This window comes from Anas platyrhynchos, chromosome Z (assembly GCF_047663525.1).
Source record: "Anas platyrhynchos isolate ZD024472 breed Pekin duck chromosome Z, IASCAAS_PekinDuck_T2T, whole genome shotgun sequence".
NCBI lineage: Eukaryota > Metazoa > Chordata > Aves > Anseriformes > Anatidae > Anas > Anas platyrhynchos.
Window position 1 is genome coordinate 27,391,449 of NC_092621.1, and position 23,675 is coordinate 27,415,123.

Consider the following 23,675-nt stretch of genomic DNA (forward strand, 5'->3'; position numbering starts at 1 on the left):
CCACGGGACCTGGGGCCTTCCAGCTGCCTGCTGCGGCGGCCGGGTTCACCTCCACGCACACTCTGGAAGAAGAGCAAGAGATTCCCACAGGGGAGCCCCGTGCTTATTTTTAGTCCTCCTGTTCTCTCGCTCAGTCCCACAGAGATCGCGCAGAGTGCTGGCCCTGCTCCAGCTTCACGTGCTACCTGCTGGCACCTGGTTGAGCACTGCTGAAAGTCAGCCTGTCCCATATTTCCCCGGTGAGAGAAACCTCGCACACTGCAGAGACTGTCCGGAAGCTGCTGCTGCTGTTGCTAATCCAGCTTCTGAGTCAGCTTTAACACTGTGTCCCAAACGTGACCCCTTGGTGCCATTTCCTGTACCACAGAGCACAACTCTTTTGCAGCTGATTGTCTCTTGCACCCCTCCAAAAAGGCTTCGTTTCTCAGCATGCTGTAAATAGGCAGGACAGGGAGGTTGGTGTGCATCTGGAGAGGGACAACATTCTGGATGCACCTCTCTAACCTGAGCTACATCTCATGACTGCCAGCGAGGCTGCAGGGGCACTCCGTGCCTTCCAGAGGCACAGCCAGGTACCACCCGCCTGTGCTCCTCCAGCCCCCAGAAGTCCTCACAGACAGATGACAGCAGGCAGAACCTGAGACGGTTTTGTTTTCAAGCAAGGGAAAGCATCCAAAACCCAATTCTTGCTTTCAGAGATGCTATAAGACCAGGAGACTGGCCTGCATGCACACCACTTGGTTGCCTTGGACTCTGACCGTTCCCCCCAGCAGCACGTTGTGTCGTGCCTGCTCTAACGTGTGGGCTGGGAAAAGCTTTTGGGTTGAGCCCTTCAAGAGAGATTGGTAAACCTGTTGGGCTCCTGCATAAAGTAGATAGATGTTGACTTGTCCAGCTGCACTGGGGCACTTCTGGGCACACTCAAGAGCAGAATTTAAACATGTGGAAATACAAAATAAAACCAGAAGGAGTCATGGCATTTTCCTGTCCATTGCCCTGTGCTTTGGACAACTCCTGAACAAAGATTCTGAGGACCTCCATGCTGATTTCAGAGGTTATGCACCTCTTTTCCTTGTCAGATCTTGTTGTTAATCTGTTTGTGGATAAAACGTCTAGAACCATGTTGGTGTTGCAAGTTGAACTTGATCAAGAATATTCACTAAGGCAGGTAGTTGCCTTGATGATCTGGGAGAACCTACAGCCTGAGTTGTGTGCCTAAGACCCACAATGAAGAAAGAAGAGGTGTAGAAGGTGTCCCATTACAGCTCTCCTGCAGAATTAGGGTGCAGCAGGTCATAGCTGAAACCTTCAAAACTGGTAGGACCACACACCAGTGTCAAGGCTTCAGAAAGGTGCCATTTTCTTTTGTGCCATTTTCTTTTGTGGTGTTAACCAATTAATTATTAGGGCTCTTGGTGGGAGACAGTGCTTTGTGCTCCATCAGGCAGAGAATGGAAGTGAATCCAATGCAGGCAGGGTCTCTTAGGGATCTGTGTAAAAATGGGCATAAGGCACTGTTTTTATTTTCTCTCTTCCAGAATGCTCTGATTCAAGCAGGGTACTCTGAAAATGCCTACAGGACTGGCTCATACAGGGGAAGCAAGCAGAGAAGATTGAATGTGTGGACTGGACTTACGAGTGAGTAAGCTAGTCTAAGGAATTAGGCTGAATTAAGACCTTATAGATACTTTTGTGGATCAGGCATGTGGACATTTTTGAAATTTCCAAGGAATCAAGAGGCAGAATACATCAAAAATTAATCAAGTGTATTCTAATGATGCTGAAGGTCCAGGAGCAATCGTGACCTTCCACAAACATCCTGTGTGTTCATTGTTTGCATTGTTTTCAGCAAGTCTGAAATTCAGACTCTTTGTTGGGGAACCCTACCATGGATTTAAATCTCTCAGTTTAATAGTTTTGCTATTTAGGCTGCATAGCAAGGAAGAAAATAGCTTGAGGAAGAAAAAGAAGGGGTTGGTTAAGTACCTTCAACAATACTCAACCACACACAGTACCAAGATTTTGCTTACACTTGCTTATCATGCAAGTGCTAAGGAAAAGATTCATGGGGATTATAAAGCTGGTGTCTCTTAGAAGTGAGGTTGTCCATAGTTACTTTATGAAGATAGTGGGTAAATTTCCTCATAACGAGGAGGTGACAAATCTTCACAGGTGTAGTCTTCCAGCAGCTCTTCTGGCTCACCGGCACTGTCTTCTGATCTGAAAATATGAAGAGGAGGAGACACAAAAAGTATTTAGCAAACACAAAGCATACAAGTAACCATAATTCAGTTTCCTGTCAGCCTTATCTGAGCAAAGTGCTTCTCGGCTTCAGTGGGAGTTTTGCTCCAGAAAATGCTACAAGATGAAGTTTTACTGTAATTCAGCTATTTGCTGTATTATTTGTGTAGTGTAAAAATGTCAAGAGGTGACCTTTGTTTTCATGTTGTCTCTGCCTGTTGCACGTGGTGCTGAGAACGATGGGTCAGTCAGCAGTTTTGCAAGCAGACTTTGATAATGAACTCAATGACTTAATTTCTAGGCAGGATATAATTCTGAGTAAATCCTGTAATTAGAATATTTTCCCTTAACGGTCTGTATAGAATTATTTTATGTCTGATTAAAGTAGTTTCCCATTGCTCTGTAACACCTGTGATCTTGTTTGTACCTCAAAAGTAGGATAAGAATCTTGTATTGTGATTCTGTTTGAGTGGACATAGAATAACAATCTTCTGAACGCAGTAAATCAGCATTGAAAACACACAAAGAAACAAAAAAGCAGTTGTACAGGAGCATATGCACTAATATCTTTGAAAGTAATGAGAGATTCAGTAGGTTGAAAATTAAAAGGATTCATAAGTGAATTCTATTTGAACAAAAGTACTTCCCAGAAAAGAAAAGAAAAAAAAAAAAGTATGTCTCTCTGACCTTTACTCAACAAATATTCCTAACAAAGGGGGAAAAAAAAAAAAAAAAAAAAAGGAAACAAAACAACAACAAAGAAGTCTGAAGGACAGCACACTGCACTAGCTTTTATTTCCTTTGAAATCACTTAAACACTTAAAGAAATTCTCAGAAATTTATGTTCAGCTGTACCAGGAAATTTCAGAAGATGTACCTTTGGTTCCTCGTATTCTCTGCAATAAAACTGGTATAGCTCTCATCTCCAGTAAAAGCTGGGTTGTCCAGAGGATAGGCCGGGCAGAAGTGAGCAGAGCCTGGGCTGGGGATTGGGGAGGCAGTGGAGGGAGCGACACCGCAGCAGCCGAGCACAGGGTGCAGGTATCCCGGATTCACAGCGATGCCTTCCTGCGATGGGTAAGGCGGGGGGATGTACTGTACCACGGTGGCGCCGTGAAAAGTTATGGGCTGGTTAATCCCGGTGAACACGAAGGACTGTCCACCTGTGGCCTGGTCGATGTCTGATGTGTTTTCCTCTCTTTCTTTGCAGGGCTTGCACGTAAGCATGTTAAACTTGCAGACAGCAATCAGGATAAAAGTCACGCCGACAGACAGCAGAATAGGCCCTAGTAACTGGGTCCACTCCAGGTGAGTAATGCCATCGTATTTTATCCATCCCATCACAGTGAAAGTGATCCCCACCAGTCCCAAAAACACACCTGAGAAAAGCAAAGTGGCACCAGCTTTGTCTCCATCTGACACCAGGACATCAGACCTATTTGGCTGGTAAGGAGCGACAGAAAACACGTTCAAGGAGAAATCTTCTACATTGCTGTTGTTCTGCTCCATTACGAAATACCAGGTATCTCCTTTCTCAAGAGAAAGGGGGTTTGTAAAGGACTTCGCAGAGCATTTAAAGTCAAAGGTTCGGGTTAATTATACAAGAACTTTGTGTGTGTATGGTTAACAGAGTCCATCATGTGAAGGAATAAACTTTGCTTAGAAGAATAAAGGTCTGAGAAGTGAAGCCTGAAGCGACCATTAAAGACTTCTTGAATTACCACCATTGCTTCCGAAACGGCTTCACCCTTGCGTGGCTACTAATCCCTTTGTTTATCCCCTTCTTTAATTTGGCACCCACTGATCCTTCCTCGCTGTGCCCATGCCAGATGGGAGAGAAAGGAAGCTGAGGTCCCCACAGCTTCTCCCGGCCCCCCCGCCAGCTGAGGCATCCAACATATGGGCTGCACACATTCGGCCAGCAGCACTGCAACAACTCGCTCCCTCTCCTCGGGCCACCACTCCGGCAACCCGGGTCTGCAGGGAAATACACGGCCACCGCTGTCGGTGACCTTTGTAGACGTGCCCAGACCCCTGCTGCAGCTGGTTCTGCAGGCCAGACCTTCCGTGGTTTACACAAATATCAAAGAAAACTTTCTGATGGCGTGCCAAGAGGGAGTAGTGGGTGGGTGGTAGGGTAAAGGGGAGCAGGGCAGTGAGTGCTGAGCAGCCTGAGAGAACTGCCGGCTATGGGAGAACAGTTATTTCCAGCCAGACAAAGCCTCTTCAGCTGTTTGAAGGTAGAATAATTACTCTGTAATTTCCCCTTAATTGTGGACATTTTTGTTGTTGTTGTTGTTGTTGTGGGATTGCCATCCGTTCCTCAGAGTTTAGGCTGAGTAAAATCCCCCCCGCACTGTATGGTGCACAGCTGCAGGGATGAGAAAACCTCTCCTGGAACATGGTAGAGCAAGGGATCTCGTCCTCTAAGGTAAATTCTGTATTCAGAAATACCTAGAATGTTACATTTGCACCAAAATTAATTGTTCTGTTGGAATTCCCTTCTGACAGTACTGTGTGGCTAGCAGAACCCACTTTTTTCCTGAATTCCTGGGGCTCCACAGTTGAAACTGGCATTGTAATAATGTCAGGATTAACCAGTGTCCTGGCAGCAGCTGGTTTGTACTCTGCACCTACCTGATCTGTGGGCAGAAGGGTGTCCCAGCCTTCTATCATTGAAGCAAACACCACAGCAGGACCAAGTCCTAATCAAGGACACACCAGCATTGCTTATATGTATCTGAAATATTAAAAAGATGGATTAATTAAATGTTGAGATTTCTGTTTCCTTGTGGTTTCAGAGTGAATTGTTCTTGGAGTGCTCCAGTAGAACATCTTTGTGCAATTCCTTACGGAGGAAAAATCTTCCACTACTCAATCTGTTTTGATTAGCATAGCAGGGGAGCACATGCAGTACAGAGATTACTCCTCAGGAGGTAGAACATATAATGCTATTTCCTGCTACCAGCAGCTCTGGGGAAGCAAGCTTATCTTGAGATTTATAAAATAAAAATAGCTCTAGAACTAGAAAACTCACCTTCTTTCAGACTGCTTCTTCAAAACTGATGAAAGTGCCCTTAGCCTATTGTGCATTCATATCAGTTCTGAACGTGGCTGCTCACCAAAATAAGTGCTCTCAGAACTGATGCTGAATACATCTGCAGATATGTCTTTTTCTTCTTAGTTGTCAGTAGACAGATCCTGCAGAATATTAATGCTGGACTCCTTAAAAAAAAAAAAAAAAAAAAAAAAAATCTGTGAAGTTTCCAAAGTCAGTATTATGGCTCTTCTGTTAGTGAGGGTGCTAACAAATTTTCTGACAAATGCACTGAAGATCAGACCTGCTCCCAGCACCAAGTCTCGTCAGGACTCCATGCACCACCTGAGCAAAGCCTAGGGATTTCAGTGTAGTGGTTTCATATCACTCCAACCCAGAAAGTGCTAAGACATTAGGTGAGATAACATTAGTAATTGTAGACAAATTGGCTAATGTGGTAATTAGACGCCCCCCCCAAAAAAAAAAAAAATCTTCAAATTTATATTTGGTAAAATAACTGGAATGAGCTTTTGTTGCTGCTCTCTGCAAGCCAGATTTTTTCCATGCCGTGAATCCTTCCAGTCTGTTTGCTGAATCTTCCAGGCTTTCCAACATCCTTTTTAAAGCAGTACATGTATCACATTCACTGCCTAACTAATGGTATGCAGAGATGTAATATCACCTTTCTACTCACAGCCACTAAGGAACTCTACAACTGTTATTTGTAACACCTTTGTGCCAGAGCTCTTCCTCAGTCCTGTGCAGTAGTACTTAGATGCTAGCTGGAGCCAGAGATTTCCAGGTCAGGTATCACACCATCCCGTGGGTTACGTTCCGTGTCTCTGGCCTAGGACGTGGCTTATCAGTCACTGAGCAAGTGCACAGCAGGGCTGGAAAGTGCAGGTGGTTTCTTCTAAGATTGCTTGTCACTTGAACTTCAGAAATTGGATGTCTGGTACAGCAAGATCTAAATTAAAATTATACCTTTCCCTGTAAATCGCACCCTCTTTACCTGTAAGGTATAATTTTCTTTAACCCTCCCTGTGCTTCTCCCATTATTTTCCCACAGAGTACCCATGTTGTAGTCAGGCAGCTGTCAAGGTTTTAAGAGATTACCAGATCACATTGATTTTATAAGGCCAGTACTTTCCTTTGCCAAGTAAGTGGATGTTCTGGGAACTCACAGATGGTGATTTACTAAATGTATCCCTTTTACCTGGAGTAACTGCTAAATTAATGAAAATGGTCTTGTGAAACCCAGGTGGTGGAAGTGAATGAATTTTCTAAAAACCTTTCTGGTTTTATTCCAGTGCAGTGTCACGCAGAGTATTGGTATCGCTTTTGTCAGACAGATAAATTGGAGACTACATCCCTACTATCTTCAAGTGACTCTTATGTTTGTTTCAGGATCCTTTTTCAAAACAGGTAATTTTCAGGTCTCACTGCAGTATTGCTCTGGTCTGCTTCAGAGACCTTACACCTGAATCCAACCACTGTGTTATTTTCTGTTCCTTTGCATCATTTTCTATCATGAACACAAGTATTACCCTGCAATGCTTGCTGCTGGAAGCAGGTTTTCTGTACTGCTCTGTACCTTCTTAGTTCTCTAACCAGTTTCAAGAGTCATCCTAACAAACACCAATGGGTCTACACTTAATCCTTCCTTTCTCTTCTCCATCTGCTGGCAGTTCTTACAAGGTTGTTCACATTATCACTGTCACAGTAAGGTTTTATTTCTTACATGCCTGTAATAGAATCAGACATTTAGCCACAGAACGTCCAAAAGGTGCCATAAAAAATAAAAACAAGTTATACTGCGGTACTGCACACTGATCAGCTTTTAGAAGAGAAGGTATAAAATATAACTCCATAATGAGATTATCAGTTACAGGGAGATCGAGGAGTTAATGATTTGACCCAGAGAGACCTTTTTCCTAGAGAAAGAAGACTATACTTGGCATCCTTAGAGAAAAACACAAATTACATGTGATAGACTAGCACCTAACCATGAATTAGCCTCAACCCTTGTGGCCATGTACTACTTCAATACCAGCCTCAGAGCATAAACATGCAGAAAGCATCCAGTTCAGCCAGCTGCCCACAGCAGTATCTAGCTACAGGGTGGTGTTATACACTCAGGGAATGTTGTCCTGCCAGCAGGCCAACCGAATCAAAGGTATTTCCATGTATAAGTATAGAGATAGATGCATGTATGGCAGAGGAAGGAGCACAGATCTAGATCAAGGCTGACACATTAGCTGCAGAGACATGGAGGTATTGGCAGAAAAGTCTGCCTGGACACAGAAATGCCTCATAAGCTGTGACTCTTAGGAGACAGGATGGAAAAGGGGTAATGGAATACAGTGCTGTGCATAATGAAGTACATGGTTGGGCTGGATGCACTCCAGCAAGTGCAGCTATCCTAAAAGCAGCATCATTTGAAACATTTGTGTAATTTCATTTTTTCACATAAGAGTTTTCAATTTTTCTAGCTGCTGGTGATGCAAGAAGAAAGACCTCTCCTAGAGAAGAGGTATCCCTTTACGTATTTATGAATCTTTCTCATATCCAAAGCATTGTTGTGTTCAAGTTACAAGCTGCACAATGTCAGTGCATACATCAATGAAGACAGGTCTTAACTTCACTTACAAGAGCATAATCAGTCCTTACCTCCCACTTTGCCTGTTTAAGTAAGTGTGAATCAGTAACCAACTTGATTTGCTCCCTAGCATTTGTATGTCAAGCACTTAAGCTAACCTTAGGGCAGAAAGGGGGTTATAACACCATTAGTGTGATAGTAAAGTATGTCACTTCCTCAATAAAAATGCTATCCTGTATCACTTTAAGCTACTTTTATAGTTTTACAAGGTGTTGCTTCCTTTATAATATAGGCATTTCACTTCTACTCCCCACATCAAAAATTCCTCCCACAAATGCTGTTCATGCAGAGGTAGTCATCAGTGGTAGATGAAGATCTGCCAGCATTTTACTCACGTTTTCTGACCTTGCTGAAATGGATTTTGACAACACAGTAAGCAAACACTCTTACCCTGGCCTGGTTAGCTGTCACTGTTGAGCAAGTTATGGAGTGAATTTTAAAGGAATGACCATCCAAGCCAAAAATAGAAGGTGCTTGCACAGCTGCAAGATGAACTACCCACTAGGCATCTTTTCAAGATGATACACAAGGAAATTCTGTTTACAAGCTTCATTTTAAAAGGTAAGTAAACCTTCCCCTCCCAAGAAATTCAGGTGGATTCAGCTGACGCTGAAGAGCCAGGCCAACAGCTTTCCTCAAGGTGTGCTTATTACAAATAAAGCGATCCACACAGGATCTACAGTAGAAGATCAAAACACAATAACCTTGAAGGAAGGTTATGTTTCAGTTCAGGGTTAACACACTTTACTTGATGTATGTGGTCACTTGGATACATCTTGGGAAAAACTGATTGAGCTAGTTGTAGAGAGCAGAAAAGGCTAGTAACTTTACAGTTAGCAATCAGATGTTGCCTGCATTTTTTAAAGAAGAAAAAAAAAAAAAAAAAGAAGAAAGGATATATTAACGATTTATGTCTGTTTAGATTAATCACTCTTTGATTTTTAACCTTCTAGGGAAATGAGTGAGTGTTCATTTGTAATTCAGACAACAGCAAAAAGCCAACATGGGCCTTTATTTGCACATGACCTTTAAGGTAAAATACTTCATCTTCTGTACCCTCTATATAATATCATGACAGATCCAGAGACAAACTCCTTTGACACGCACAAGATTTTGTATGCACAAGTCACACAGGGCAGTGGGCACCACTGTTAAGAAACAGGTAAGAAACACACTGAAAAAGAAAAAGCAAACACAGCAAGACATTAGGTGATAGCTTGGATTATAGATGGCATTTGTGGAACCGTGTCCTTTAAAAATTTACTACTTTAAAAAAATCAATGGAAGGAGGAAAGAACAAAAAAAACCTGCTGGCTTTGTGGCTCCCCTTCTTCACGTGGACATGTCCCATGGCTGAGTCACACCAGCGTAACCAACTTCCACATATTAAAACCCTCTCTGTGCTGTGCTTGGTCATTCCTCTGCATGTACATGTATAACTCCCTCATCTCTGTCACTGGCTAAGTACACCTGCCTCACTGACTGGTTTTCAGCTGTATTGCTGGCTGAATGTACTTCCCCATCATTGTCTTTGTTGGTGTGGTGTGTGTGTGTTGCTGCAAAATTGCTGCCCCAGCATGACAGTGAATGACGACACAAAGGTGTAAATAAATGGCCAAATGCAGGAGTTAGTAAATATCTCCCTGAAGTACTCTGCTGGTGAGTACTCTGCATGGTCATAGGAAATATGAGGCAATTGCCTTTCCCTAGGCACAGGAGGGAACTTGAGTGCCTAATTAAAGCTTAGCATTCTGTGACAGGTTCCCTGAAATTCATCAGGGTAGAACACAAATCCTGTTTGGTTGGGGTCCCACAGCACACAAGCGTTCAGAGACTCAGCTGAACAAGACAGAGACCACTCTTGCAAGCTGTTTTAACACCAGTAATGTTTACCACATGAATAGGGTTTACATGGCAAAGTTTTGGTAGGAAGGGGACTGCAGCTGCCCCATGTCAGAGCAGAGCCGGCTCCAGATGGCTCCAAAAGGGATCTGCTGCTGGACAGATGTGCCAGGGAGCAATGCTGGTTGGGCCTCTGTGAGTGCAGATTTAAGGAAGGGAAAATGGTGTGCTACAGCAGCTGGGAGAGAGGAGTGAGCACCAGCCCTGCAGCCCCCAGGTGAATGCAGCAGGAGGGCAGGAGGTGCTGCAGGCAGGCAGCAGCAGTTCCCCTGTGGCCTGTGGAGAGGCCCCTGGTGGAGCAGGCTGTCCCCCTGCAGCCCATGGGTCCCCCATGGAGCAGATCTCCACGCTGCAGCCCCCCCATGGGTGGAGGAGCCCCCGGTGGAGCAGGTGGATGTGGCCTGGAGGAGGCTGCGGCCCATGGAGAGCCCCCGCAGGAGCAGGCCCCGGGCCGGAGCGGCAGCCCGTGGAGAGGAGCCCACGCAGGAGCAGGGGGTCTGGGGGGGAGCTGCCCCCACCCATGGGGGACCCGTGCTGGAGCAGTTTGCTCCTGGGGCATGGATGGACCCCGTGGGACAGAGCCGTGTGGCAGCAGTGCTTGAAGAGCTGCTGCCTGTGGGCAGCCCCCACAGGATCAGTTCAGGAAGGATGGCATCCCATGGGACGGACCCCATGGGGAGCAGGGGAAAAGAGTGACTGTGAAGGAGTGGTGGAGACAAAATGTTAGGGACTGACCACAGCCCCATTCATCTACACTGCTCAGGGGTAGGAAGTAGAAGAGGGTGGCTGAGGAGAAGGTAGTTGTAGTTTGCATTTAGTTTCACACTGTTCTAGTCTACCAGTGATAGGCAATACATCATAGTAATCTCCCTCTGCACAACCCCTTTTGCATGTGATAATTGATGAATGACGTTCCTGTCTTTACCTCAATGCCTGAGCCCTTTCCATTGTATTTTCTCCCACTTCTTTTAGGAGTTGTGGCAGAGTTCAGCTGCCCAGACAGGGAAAAAACATTACATCCTACTGAGTGGAGCCCCAATAGAAACTTTGCCACCTTCCATTGCAGGTCTCTTTTTCTCAAACTAGGAGGTTACAACAGGTTTCATGTCAAGTCAAGACACAAAGATCAGAAGCAACTCCCTTGTGAATTATCATCTCCTATAACCAAACATTTCAATTACAGACAGATGAGCCAGAAGAAGGCTGCATTTCTGAGAGGTCAGGAAAGAGCTGTGTCAGTTAAAAACATGTGCCCTATGCATTTCCATGAAATAGCATCTCCTGCAGGAGCTGGTCAATAATGCCTGATTGTGGAAAATACTTATTCTCATAAAGTTAATCAGTACTGCTTGTATAAACTGTAAATGATGATATTTAATAGTAGTATAATGCCCCTGAAGTCAGTCATTGCCACAGTTAAACTGACAGCCTATTAACTATCCTGTCTTGCCTTAGGGCTTTTAACTGCTGGCTAAAACTGATTTTCAGGGGGATTATACTTACATAAGGACCAGAGAGGGTCTAAATTAAACTGTGTAGGGGTTGTTACTAGACAGATGAAAAGGTAACCACTTAATTTCTCTATAACATATTGGCTCCCCATCTTAAAGATGTCTATGGGTGATGCTCTCAGAAAACAGTCAGTGACTGAAAGGAAGTATTTTCCACAAAAGTTATAAAGAAATAGAAATAAAAGCACTTCTTAATGATTTCTTCTTTGAAGCTCTGAACAGATTTTAATTAAAGTAAAAGAAGTTTGTCGTTACTTACTGCCTCTTTTATAGAAAGAAGAACTAAATATAGAAACTGAAACTGTAGCAGAACAAGATGAACATTTGTCATTGTTTCAGTAAACTAAATCACTTCATAATATTCACTCAGAAGCCCAAAATTATCTTGTATTTCTTGAAGCAAAAACTCATGATTTGTTCTTGTTAATGAAAAGATCAGACAGACAATATTAGTGCTTTTATTAGAAAATGTAATTAGTCAAAAAGTCATAAATCTGAGTCAAAAGTCATAAAGCTGAGTGCAATTTCATTTAAAAGTGGAATCTAGCTGACAGTCCTCTACGAGCTGGTGTCCAATGTGGTTAGGGAAACAGATGAAGATGTCAGAGAACATTCATTACTTGTTACTGATACTTTGTCTTCATATTCTGGAAGTGATTCAGAGGAGAGAGACATGGGGAACATTGGTAAGATATCTGAAAGTGAACTGTATCCAGAAATTGTACATGCAGCTTCATAGTCTCTAGCAGCAACTGTTCTATCATCATCTGCAAATTGTGCTCTGTAAAAACAAAACCATATATTAATACAGCTCATTACTCTATAGCAAGTGAAAAGTGAAGTTACTCTTGACTTACATGAACATACATGTACACACACACTCCCTGAAAACCCCTGAAGCGAAGAACTTAGGATTTCATACTATGTGTTACATTATGACTCAAAAATTTGATTACTTCAGATGGAAGGGCAAACAAGCTCCTTTCTAATTCACATCACAGCCTGGCTTATGGGTATTAGCTGTTTTTGGTAGGGCAGTCTTACTAAATCTTTTGATCCTTTGCTCCAAATGTATCTTCCTTTTTGCAGTCTACCAGTCTATTCTCTTCTCTTACGAAAGACTGTTACTAGACTTAGAATTGCATCACTAAAATAGGAATCCCTAGCTGCTTGAGACCTTAAATGAAAGGAAATTTGAATTTTTATAAGCCTTCCAGCAACCCGTCAGGACATAAGTAGCATTCCTGCTCAGAGCCAGAGAAACAGAAGCAACAGGACACCAGACTACTAAGTTCAGCAGAAGTCAAGGAGAGCAGTCAAGTAGTCAGTGCTTCCATCTAACCATCACAGCTAGATCCCAATTGGTTGCATCCACACTATTCCAGCATGCTGCTCAACTCACCCTGGAGGTGGCCCTCCGCATATTGCTTCCGCTGCTTCCCAAGACAAGGGAAGAACTCCTCATTCTTTATGCCTTGCTCCCAGAGCCAACTTGTAGTTTTGTGTGTACATCCATATCCCCACCAATTCCGCATTCAGTGTGGAAACACTGAGCATAGTCACCTCATCCCCAGTAACAGCATTCATAGAATCATTAAGATTGAGAAAGACCTCCAAGATCATCTTGTCCAGCTGTCCCCCTATCACCAATATCATCCACTAAATCACATCCAACCTTTCCTTACATAACCCAGTGACAATGACTCCACCAGGCAACCCATTCCAATGCCTGACTGCTCTTTCTGAGAAGAAATGTCTCCTAATCTCCAACCTAAACCTACCCTGGCACAACTTGAGGCCATCCCCTCTTGTCCACTGAATATGTATGTTTAGGAGTGAAAGAAGCCACTGACAACTTCACAGTGTGATAAGCAGGAAGGAGTAAGCACCATTCTAACACAAGCCTCCTCCTCCTCTGTGGCACTTAGGTCTTCGGACATGAAAAGGGTTTGTGCTTGCTTGCTTCAAGGTGAAGATAGAAGAATTCTGATGTAGAATTGATACCAGACACGGCTAATACAGCTGGTCATGGAACTCACTACCTCATGTGAACAGAGAAATCTGGAGTACAGGGACTCCTGCAGTGATGGTGCTTCATATACTGCATAGTCTTGTAGACCAGAGGCATCCCATTGAACAAGACTCATGCAAACTACTGACCCACAGATTAAAACCAAACTCATTGGCCCTTCCAAAGGGTAAAACCTCCTCAGTCCTGGATCGTTAAGGGCCTGAGAATAAATTGGGTATATGGTATCTAGCTTTTGGCCAGACCTGGTTGAAGCTCCTGGTATGTGGCCTTGCAGCAACCTCTTTCACCCTTGATAGCAACCCATGGGGGGAAATGTCCCTGAAAATGCGTATAATGCAGGAGACTCTTCAATCAGCTATTCTTGCTACCTAGGCCTGGTGGTGGCAGCATCTAGTAAATCACACTCTGCTCAAGGCATAGGGAAGTAGTTACATGGGCAAGGTACAACACCTTGTGATGAAGCTGGCATTGCAGCCTCCTTTTAAAGCTCCCTGGAGTCTCCTGCTCTTCTTCCACAGTATCAAGGCATCCTTCTGTCTCACCACGCTGTCAGTCACAGCAGGAACAGGGCAGACCAGCAAGGGCCTTTCCACAAGGCAGAGAAACAAGAGTCACAGGGAGCACGGTATACATTAAAGTGCCACTCCCAGGGTCATGGGACCTCTGGACAGGTGTCATGAAGTGTTCATCACACTGGTTCTACGGAACCTTCCTAAAGTCTGGCAGGGTCACCTTCTCTTGGTGAGTCTATGGAAGTAATCTGACCTAGCAATAGCTAAATAAGGCCACTAATTTAAGATTGTCACAAGTTAATTTCATTAATAAAACTTAAATTTTAACCCTTATGGAAGACACTTGGTAGTGTGATTCCCAACTCCTCTTTTATAGTAGGATATTTGTGCCAGTAAATAAGTAAATAAGGTATTTGTAGTTAAGCAATAGAGTAGAAAAGTTTGTAGTGCCTAGCAGAGAGAGTTAATTTACAGTTATTTAAGAACATGTGTTGAATACCTTGAGAAATGTCATTTCCAAAAACAGACAAGAAAACAGTCTTACCCATCGTTGAAGATGGATTCGTATGGTGGAGGATTTTCACTTGCAGGAAAGCCACTTGACATAAGACAAGGTGTTACAGATGGTGACATAGGGTCAGCAAAATAAGGTGGTGGTGGAGGTGGGAATACCATTGTTGCATCAACTAGGGGAAAAAACACCAATTACTGTCTCTGAAAAAATAAGCACCCCTTTTTTTCCCTAAATGTATCCTAGAACATCTCCTGTCTTTTAGATTACAGTATTTTTACTTGTCTACCTTTTAACATAGAGTGCAGTAACCCTACATGTAGATTATTATATATTCTGAGCTGCAGAAATACACTGGGGATGTATTTTGGGGTAATACTGTTTCTGACTGAAGACACAGCATATTCATAGATGGAAGAATTCATTTAGAGAACTCCGGTGGGTGGTTTTCCAGCTATGAGATAAACCTCTTTGCTGTTGGTTGTCTTCAGAAACTGGAAATACAAAGCCCACAGTTACTATTGACTCAATTTAAGGGTAGACAATTGTTTTTCCTCATGTATCTAAAACAGAAGTTTTATGAATCTGCCCGTATCTATTTCACTGCTAAAACAAAGCATTTGAGTCATGAGTGGTTCTGATTACTACTTCATGCTGATTTTGAGTACCTTGACAGTTTCCCTACAAAGTTACTCAGGCACACTATTAACACAAGTACCACAAAGCTGTAGATAAATAATTCAGTATTAAATGTACTGTGTAGCGTACCTGCCAATTTCAATTTCATATTTCAGGATTCTTTTCTAAATACAAAGTTTGTATCAGTCACTGAGCTTGAATAATTTATACAGACATTCACTGCAGCCTGGCACTTCTTTCTTTGCAGCTTGCAGGGACACGTCAGGGAGCATTGCAGACACTGAGTAAGGCAAGGGGTGTTACCTAGTGGAGTGACATTCTGCCACAGTGGTGACTGTGTCAGTCAGGCCTCATTGTTCTACCTTTGAGTTTTACTCTCTGATGGAAGCGTAAAAGGAATCCACTAGTTTTGTTTTTTAAAGGCAATAAATTAATCTGATTTTTCTCTATGCCCCTTTCATTTATTCTAGTGGCTGGAAAACTGATGCTAAACCCTCACATTCTCTGAGCTATAATCAGGCTACAGGTCAGTATATTAATTTGACAGACAGAAGGCCAAGAGTTGTGCATAATGGACCTCAAGTCCTGTCAGATTACAGTTGAGCAATACTATGATTGACCCATCAATCCTTCCTGAGAACTAGAGTTATCAGAATAATCTATGTATACAATGTATTCATGTGGCTTTAAAATTAGAGTGATACTCAGGATCACAGCATTTCCTCCTAATAAACTATTTAAACACAGTATATTCTGCAATTAACAGAAGCATCTTTCATCAGAAAGAGATTAACTGCAAGATCTGGCCATTATTCAGGGGAATACAATACAAGACTTATAAATCAGACTCTCCTGCTTAGGGGGTTCAGATCTCCAGGCTAAAATACATGCAAGTCTCAAATATAGTCACAGAAGTCATTAGACCTATGATTTACACTGTCAGCTACACTCTTTGGGAAAGGAAGTGAAATTAGATTCATTTGTGCCAGACTATGTGTTTTTGTTTTTTTTTTTTTGTCATAGACAATCAGATGCTGCTTTTAATGCTAAGACGTTCTCTCATTGTGAAAAAGGTAATTGGAGTGATTGTACAAAAAACAAAAGACAAAGCAACTTAAACTCTAAGACTCCACTTTGTCTGTTTGGACAGAACAGAAACAACATGCCTATAGCCCAAACAAGTAATATTCATAAACAAATAAGCCATTAGTGGAAAGAAAGCAAGCTCACATTAGAAGTTCACACATTTACCCACCTGCTGTAACTTGAAAATATTCAGTGCTCTGAGGATGTTCTTCACTTTCAATAGACCCTTCGCTGAGACCGAAGTTTTGTTTTTTAACATGAGCTATCACGAAGAAACACAACCCAGTAAACACAATCATTGGCCCCAAGATTTGAAGCGACAGGAACCCACAGCCCTGGAGGTTCACATCAGAACTGTGAGTCTGGTTGAGCAGTACACTGTGCCAACCAGGGCTGCAGCCAGGAACCCAAATGCCCAGGATACTAATTAGCGTTCCACTCGTCAAAAATAGGAATCCAAAGATGAGAAACTGGGCAAACTGACAGCTCCCTCGACAGAAAACAAGGCCATATACTTGCTCATTTTGCAATTGTCTTTGTCTTATATGCAGCCTGGCCCTTGATTTTGCCAATAAAACAAAAACCAAGCCAGCTACAACCAGCACAGGCCCAGAAGCCTTAAGAACCCCATTACAGTCAGTGAAGGTTTCATATGGGCATGACTGTAGAATAAAGACTAAAAGCAGAAATCCAGCACAGAGAAAGACTGCTCCAAAAACAAAGAAGAAAAAAGTAACTTTCTCATGTTGTCCATTATTTCTTTCATCTCCTGGTGCAGGAACAGCCACTGGAGGCATTACAACTCAATAATCAAGCAGATATTTTCTTTTTCCTGCTGGCATTCAGTGGCAGAAAATTACAATCAATCTGTAAATATGAAAATACACAAATCAGAAGAATAAAAAATAGCAGGACTAGCTACATAGTATTTACTGCTCCTCAACCTATTTGAATTGCATGCTTTTAGTATATTTTCTGTTTTGCAGTAATGCCATCATGGTATGAAGGGCCTAACGAAGTTTGTTGCCGTTGAATACAGGCAATGGGTCAAAACTTACTTTAGAGTTAGGCTGAAAACAATTGTAACACCCCACAATTGCTGATTTACAACTAATGAACTATTTCTTTAGAAATACAGTCTTATGATTAAGGGGACATTAACATCAAAGACTGAATACTTGGAACAAGGTGACGTTAACTTCCCCTTGAACACAAAGCTAGGAGAAATTCCTGTAGCATATGGTAGGAAGTGACAAGTGTTGAAAGCAATAACCTTAATGAAATTGAGTTTAGATGACTACTGGCCCTTTTTACCAAGTAAATCTTCTAATACGTACCTTTCAAAGCATGTACATCTTGTTTCTTTTTCCACAGCCACTAGAGACTTTGCAGCTTCTCTCCCTAAGTCACCTTCCTGTCCTACTTAACCACAAGAGCAAGTACATAGAGGATTTTTGGTTCCGTTCTGAAAATTAACAAAAAAAAAAAGCCATGTTAAATATTGTACTTCAAGTTTCACCGATTCCATAACCAGAGCTGGTACATGTATCGCTCCCACACTTCCTTTCAACCTTCCCGGTTTCCAAATTCTTTGTCTACACTCTAAGAAAGCTTTGAAGAGAAGTAACAAAGGTGGCTCCTGTGACGCGATGATCACACAGACACCAGGGTTCTCTCAGGATCTGGTTTTTACAACACAGGCTCCCAGAAGGCTTCTGGACCTTATCAGCCTGTGGGAGTTCAGATTCAGAAGTAACCAGAACACAGAAGCTAGTGCTGAGGCCAGTAACAGTTTTGTGCATGCAGACAACAATCTGCTGATGTTGACATACCAGAGCAGGGAAAGCCTGAATGAAAATTAGGACAGAGTGCCATTCAGTGAACTCTAGAAAAAAATTCACTTATGTCATTACTAACAGGGAAGTTTGCACCGCTCTGACACAGGGGTCAGGTTGACAGCTGCAACCACTGGGATCCGTCCAAGCAGATACCATCTATCATGAGCTAACCTGAAACCACGGGGAATTTCAGACTGGAAAAATCACAAGTCCAGATGCACCATGAGAAAACAGTCTCCTACTGGGAGCAGGAGGCACTTGATCCTGCCCATACTGCAGTGTTTCAGCACCGCTCTCTTCCCTGCACCAGTAGTCTCCCAGGACTGTCTGTGACTTGGAAATACCACAAAGGACATCAGACTGGAGCAGTTTGTCAAAAATGGAAGCAGGTAACTGGCTTAATTTGCTGTTTCAGGTAATCTTCAGCATCTCCTCTACTGCCCTGCTATGAACTGAGACAACTGGAAGCTACAAGTTAGACGGACTCCTCCTTACAAATGTCTCAACAACAGCTATTCCACAAGAAAAACAAAGTATTCTGTGATTTCTGGAAGCAAACTGTTGAACATGTGTCAGCCACAACAAGCTCCGTGTCACTCCCCAGTAACTGCAGTGCCCCACTGGGATGAAAACAAAACATAACCATAAAACCCACTAGTCACTCAAATACATAATTATCTAATTATCTGTCTGCAATATAAGGCAATCTATTGAGTCACTTAACTTGTAAGAGCAGAATCCCACTTAAAGAAAGGGGTGAACAGATATACACATGAAGTTACTAGATCTACTGAACATCAGACAGGACCTCCAGCAGCATAGGAGAAGGCAGAGAGCGTGCTGGTGACAAGGCACAGCGAGCACAAGACCTGGAGGGCAAGGAAGCAGGCTGCTCCACAGCAGCAGGACGACCACTGCAGGAAGCAGTCTCCTGTCTGGCCATCGCAAGCAGCACAAGTAAGGGACGGGCCTTAATAGAACACGTTACTCTGGTCAGTTCATTCATAAGCTATGCTAAGTATTTCTTCCATATTCTGAGAATAACTTCTCTTTACTATGAACAGTTTGAAAAACTGCTAGCGGGGGCTCCCTTATCACAGAACGGTTTGGGTTGGAAGGGGCCTTAACCACCACCTAGATCCAGCCCCCTTACACAGGCAGGGACACCTCCCACCAGGTTGCCCAAACCCCATCCAGCCTGGCCTTGAACGCCTCTAGGGAAGGGGCATCCACAGCTCCTCTGGGAAACCTGTGGCAGGGCCTCACCACTCTGGAAGAATTTCCTCCTTATACCTAATCTGGATCTAACCTCTTTTAGTTTAAAGCCATTCCCCCTTGTCCTATCACCACACTCCCTAACAAAGAGTCCCTCCCCAGCTTTTCTGTAGGTCCCCTTTAGGTACTGAAAGGCTGAAGACCTTCACCCAAGCATACTTCTAATATTGCATGCCAATTTGATGGATATATTTATGAACAGAGAAAATAATTAGGTTGGTCACTCCTTCCTCAATTTCACTGGTCCTTCCTAAATTACTTTTTTTTCCTAATAATTACCTCTGCTCCCTGATGACTAGAATTGTTCCTCATTTTCATAATTGATTTGAGCTGGTTCAGAGTTATTGACCTACAAGGGTACTAAACTGAGTAAAGGGCCTCTGAAATACAAAAACACACAAAGCCCAGTTTTAGACACAACTGTCTTGAGATGTTTTTCTGTTGAGGCACATTAACCATTATAACAGCAATACACTATAATTAGAGAAAAGTCTGAATGCTTTCTTTGCAATTCCCTCTAGGGAAGAAAATATGGAAATAAGTACAAGAAAATTAGGACAAAAGGAAACAATGTGGAGTAGAAAAAAAAATCAAGTGTTTAGTCCTTGAAAAGAAAAATCCAGAGATTTGTTCTCTTTGCTCCAACACAGTGCCTGTTTCTCTTCCACTAATCTTGTTGTTATGAGATTAAGTTAAAACACACATTAGAAATGAAGCATGTGCATATTTTCTTAATTCTCACAGGCCACAAAAGAAGGAACATTTGGAACAGTCTGTTGTGGCTTTGAAGATGAAAGCCACAGATTTTATGCTGCAAAATCCAAGGGCAGACAAATTTTCATTTGTGCTACCATCAAATTTTAATAGCAAACCCAATGAAAGATTAAGCCATATTTCTTGTGTTTCAAGAAGCACGGCTTATATTGACTATGTGTTTGAAATACTTCCACAAGATCAGATGTCTCCAAATGCATATTGACAAGGAGGAGTTTTCACTTCCTATTCACCCCTAGCTTGAAAGCAGACATGAAGTAACAGGTCAGAAACCGCTGGAACAAAATTCAATGGTGTAGAGACAGTTAGGTATGAGGGAAGGAGGAACTGGAAACGTAGCTCATAAGGAAAGTCTGGTTATGAGCTTAACTTAAACGATATAGTGCTTTATCCTCTTGTAAGCCTGGCCTGTGACAGGTATGCAGAACAGGAAATAACGTTGTAATTTCTGCATGTAACACTTGTGATACAACTTTCACATTATGGGCTACTCAAAGAATTTAAAAATACAAATTTTGATTACAAAAAGGGGACAGGTTGCTTTCTGTCTGACCCTTCAGAGTTCAGATTTTCTAAGATTTCTACTGCAAACACCAAGGCTATATGCTTACTCTCCCTTACCCATACGCAATTTGATATCCTCATGCAGTCATATGAATTCAGGAACTGAGGATTAAAAGGAAAAAAAACACAAAAAACTGGAAGAATTAAAACACTTCTGTCTCTGTTTTATGTCTCCCAGAGTAGGCCTTATTTCTGCTATTTCACTTGCAGATACACCCAAATCTTTTCATGCACAAGGACCATGCTCTTAGGACAAGAGGGAATGGCCTCAATTTGTACCAGGACACATTTAGGTTGGAAATGAGGAGACATTTCTTCTCAGAAAGCTCAGTCAGGCCACTGCCATTCTATGTTTTTTTCCTTCTGGTTTCAAGTAAAACCATGAATCCTGATCGGACAAACTAACTGGAGGGAAAACCGCCAAACTTTACTCAGTTTAACTTCCATGTCACAACTCCAGAGGGCTCTCTCCTTCTTCTTGCTCTGCCTCTCACTCCTTGTATAACTCCCTTCTCCATTTACATACAACTCTGTACCTATTACATTTTCTGTAATTATCACAACACAATTTCTCCCCTAAACTGCTCTCTTGACACTCAGCAGAACTATCTTTCTGTGCACACAGCTGGTCAACCTAAAATAAATTGGAGTTTACCACCTTCCCTCCCCCCCATGTACAACCCCCTCACCCCAACACCATTTTTGATCACTTGTGTAGGTACGGGCAAATACCAATTAGCCTGATAGTACTTTCAGTTTCCTACTATCAAGCAACAGTAACACTACCAGCACTAGCAACTCTGCAGATGCTAATCTAACCAATTTGCTCTCATACATAGGCAGACTAATTAGTGCCTGACTTTGTCCTCACATAGCATCTGACATTCCAGAAGAAGGATTTGCAAAATTTAAAGGCTGCACAAAACAATCTCCAAGCATTCAGTGGATGTCACAGAGAGAAACTCTACCAATATGAGTTGACAAAATGATTATACCAGCTCACAATGTAAGAAGTTTAACACTCTGTTAGTTCTGAGTGTTAAAGGTGGGACAGGACTAAGCACCTGGAAGAGTGCTGGAAAACACCCTCAGTAGGAAGTTACACAAAACAGGGCAATCCTGACAGTCTCCAGGCACGTGTGCAGCAGGGATCCTTCTCACTACAAGCTGGCAACGTGTCAGGGCTTCTATCCCGTGCCAGACAACTACATGTACGCTTCTTTAAGAAGCTGCCAGCTACAGTCCCTGTGGGCTACAGAGAGAAATGGCTAGAATAGGAGCTGGTCTACAAATGGTCCCCCTTCCTTTTTGGTAGAGAAGGGGTCCTTGCACTGATGCCATGGCTGGATGCAAGGATCTCAGAAGGGCACATGGCCACAGACACTTGCAGAACAGTTCAGCAGGTGACTGGCTGGGTGCCGTGCAGACAGTGAGGATAAAACCCATATGCAGCAAAAGCTCTGAATGAGCCTTTTACCTCTGTAGGTAGGGTTCTTTTTCTACACATAACACTCACAGCACACAGGAGCTGGGGTGAAGCAGCTCTGGTTTTCTCACCAGGAGGGGGACTAGGTAGAAAATAAATAGATGTGAGGTCCAAGCACACAGTTAAAACCAGAGGTGACTTTCTTCAGACACAAGGCAGCACAGTTTATGGCAAGTTCTAGGAGGATCTGTCACACAGATCTGATGGACATTGACTGGCAAAAGGCACAGGCAAGCAGACTCACAGATCTTTGAGGCTTGTGACCATCAAGAAGACCTAAGGCTCCACAAGCTGTCCAGAGCCCTCCCGTGCGAGTTTCTTGATGCTGCCCTTGGGCACTAAAACACAGCCAACACATGGACAAAGCAATTACGCTCTACTCCGTTCAGGAAAGGCACCATCCCACCAAAGACCCCACCTCACACTGTCTCCCCCAAGCCAGAGGGGATCTCAGAGGGGCAGGAGGATGCCCTGCGAGCGCAGCCCGTGCGCGTAGCACCAAGAGCCAGGTGGCAGCGGACCCACAGGTGGGTCAGAGGCAGAAGGTAGCCGGACCCACAGCGACCACAGCAGCACAGCCAGGTGACACAGCACCCCACGGAGCTCAGCAGGAGGACGAGACCTCCTCCGGCACCCCCCGCCGGAGCCGCCGCTGTCCCCCCATGGCACCGTCCCCATCCCTCCCCGTCCCCGTCCTCAGCGCGGGGGCCGCCCGCCATCTTCGCGCCCTCCCTCCCGCCCGCTCCCTCAGGGGGCAGCGGGACCCCGACATGGCGGCACGGCCCCGCACCGCAGCAGGTGCTGTGCACGGCCGGCAGCTCGCTCCATCTTTCCTTCCCTCCCTCTGTCCTTCCCAGCGCCCCTTACCTGGCCGGACAGCTTACGTTGTTCAGCCGCCGCCGCTATTTAAGCACCTGCGCCCGGCTCCGCGCACCTGGGCGGCATCGGCGCGGGGCAGGGCTGAGTCCAGCCGCCCCGGGGCGCGGCGGCGGCGCTGCTGGTGGTGGCTGCGGCGGCACCGCCTCCTTCTCCACCTTCTTCTCCTCTTCCTCCTCCTCCCCCGGTGCCGGGAGCCCCGCCTCGGTCTCCCTGAGCCTCCCCCGCTAGTCCTGAGGGGGGTCCGGCAGCCCCCCGGGGCGTGAGGAGGGCGAGGGGGCGGGCGACGCCATGTCAGGCGCCCCGCGGCTCTGAGGCGACCGCCGAGGCTGAGGAGCTCCCTCTGGGATGGGCTTCCCAAAACCCCGCCGCTGTGTTTGCTGCCCGGCTGCGAGGGATGCTGCTCGCCCCCCACAGCCCTGCGTACGTGGCCCGTGTCTGGCGCACACCCGAAATTCGGGTGGTTTTGGGGTGAGGCCGATGAGTCTTGCTCCCGGGAGGGTTGCGCCACACCAGGCATCGCAGGATCCCTTGGGTCACAGCCTTCTGTGTGTCCTTGACCCGAGGTGTTGGGTTTTGGGGCTGGATTCCCCTTGCTTCTCGTGGTCTGGATGTGCCTGGTGTTGCAGGGGGTGACACGAAGGTGATGCCACATTTCCTGCTCCTCCTGCCTACCCTGGGCATTTCAGTGAGATTCTGTAGTTAAAGCAAGCAAGCAAACAAACCAACAAA

General features: G+C 44.2%; 2 protein-coding genes across 4 annotated transcripts; both read right to left on the bottom strand.

The window, feature by feature from the left end:
• Nucleotides 1-1,489: 1,489 nt before the first annotated feature.
• TMEM174 (transmembrane protein 174) lies at nt 1,490-3,797 on the bottom strand. The gene is made up of 2 exons (XM_005011628.5): nt 3,119-3,797; nt 1,490-2,220 (listed from the first exon to the last, which is right to left on the bottom strand). The coding sequence occupies exons 1-2, from the start codon at nt 3,748-3,750 to the stop codon at nt 2,118-2,120; spliced, it is 735 nt and encodes a 244-aa protein (XP_005011685.2). The 5' UTR covers nt 3,751-3,797; the 3' UTR covers nt 1,490-2,117.
• Nucleotides 3,798-11,792: 7,995 nt separating this feature from the next.
• TMEM171 (transmembrane protein 171) lies at nt 11,793-23,285 on the bottom strand. 3 transcript variants are annotated; one of them, XM_027446866.3, is made up of 6 exons: nt 22,935-23,269; nt 22,312-22,405; nt 17,468-17,595; nt 16,300-16,997; nt 14,439-14,580; nt 11,793-12,131 (listed from the first exon to the last, which is right to left on the bottom strand). In XM_027446866.3, the coding sequence occupies exons 4-6, from the start codon at nt 16,925-16,927 to the stop codon at nt 11,909-11,911; spliced, it is 993 nt and encodes a 330-aa protein (XP_027302667.1). In that variant the 5' UTR covers nt 16,928-16,997; nt 17,468-17,595; nt 22,312-22,405; nt 22,935-23,269; the 3' UTR covers nt 11,793-11,908. The 3 variants fall into 3 exon arrangements, with proteins under 3 accessions (XP_027302667.1, XP_027302666.1, XP_027302668.1); XM_027446865.3 differs by lacking the exon at nt 22,312-22,405; XM_027446867.3 differs by lacking the exons at nt 11,793-12,131; nt 22,312-22,405 and adding an exon at nt 13,796-13,967 and having other exon boundaries at nt 22,935-23,285.
• Nucleotides 23,286-23,675: the final 390 nt, after the last annotated feature.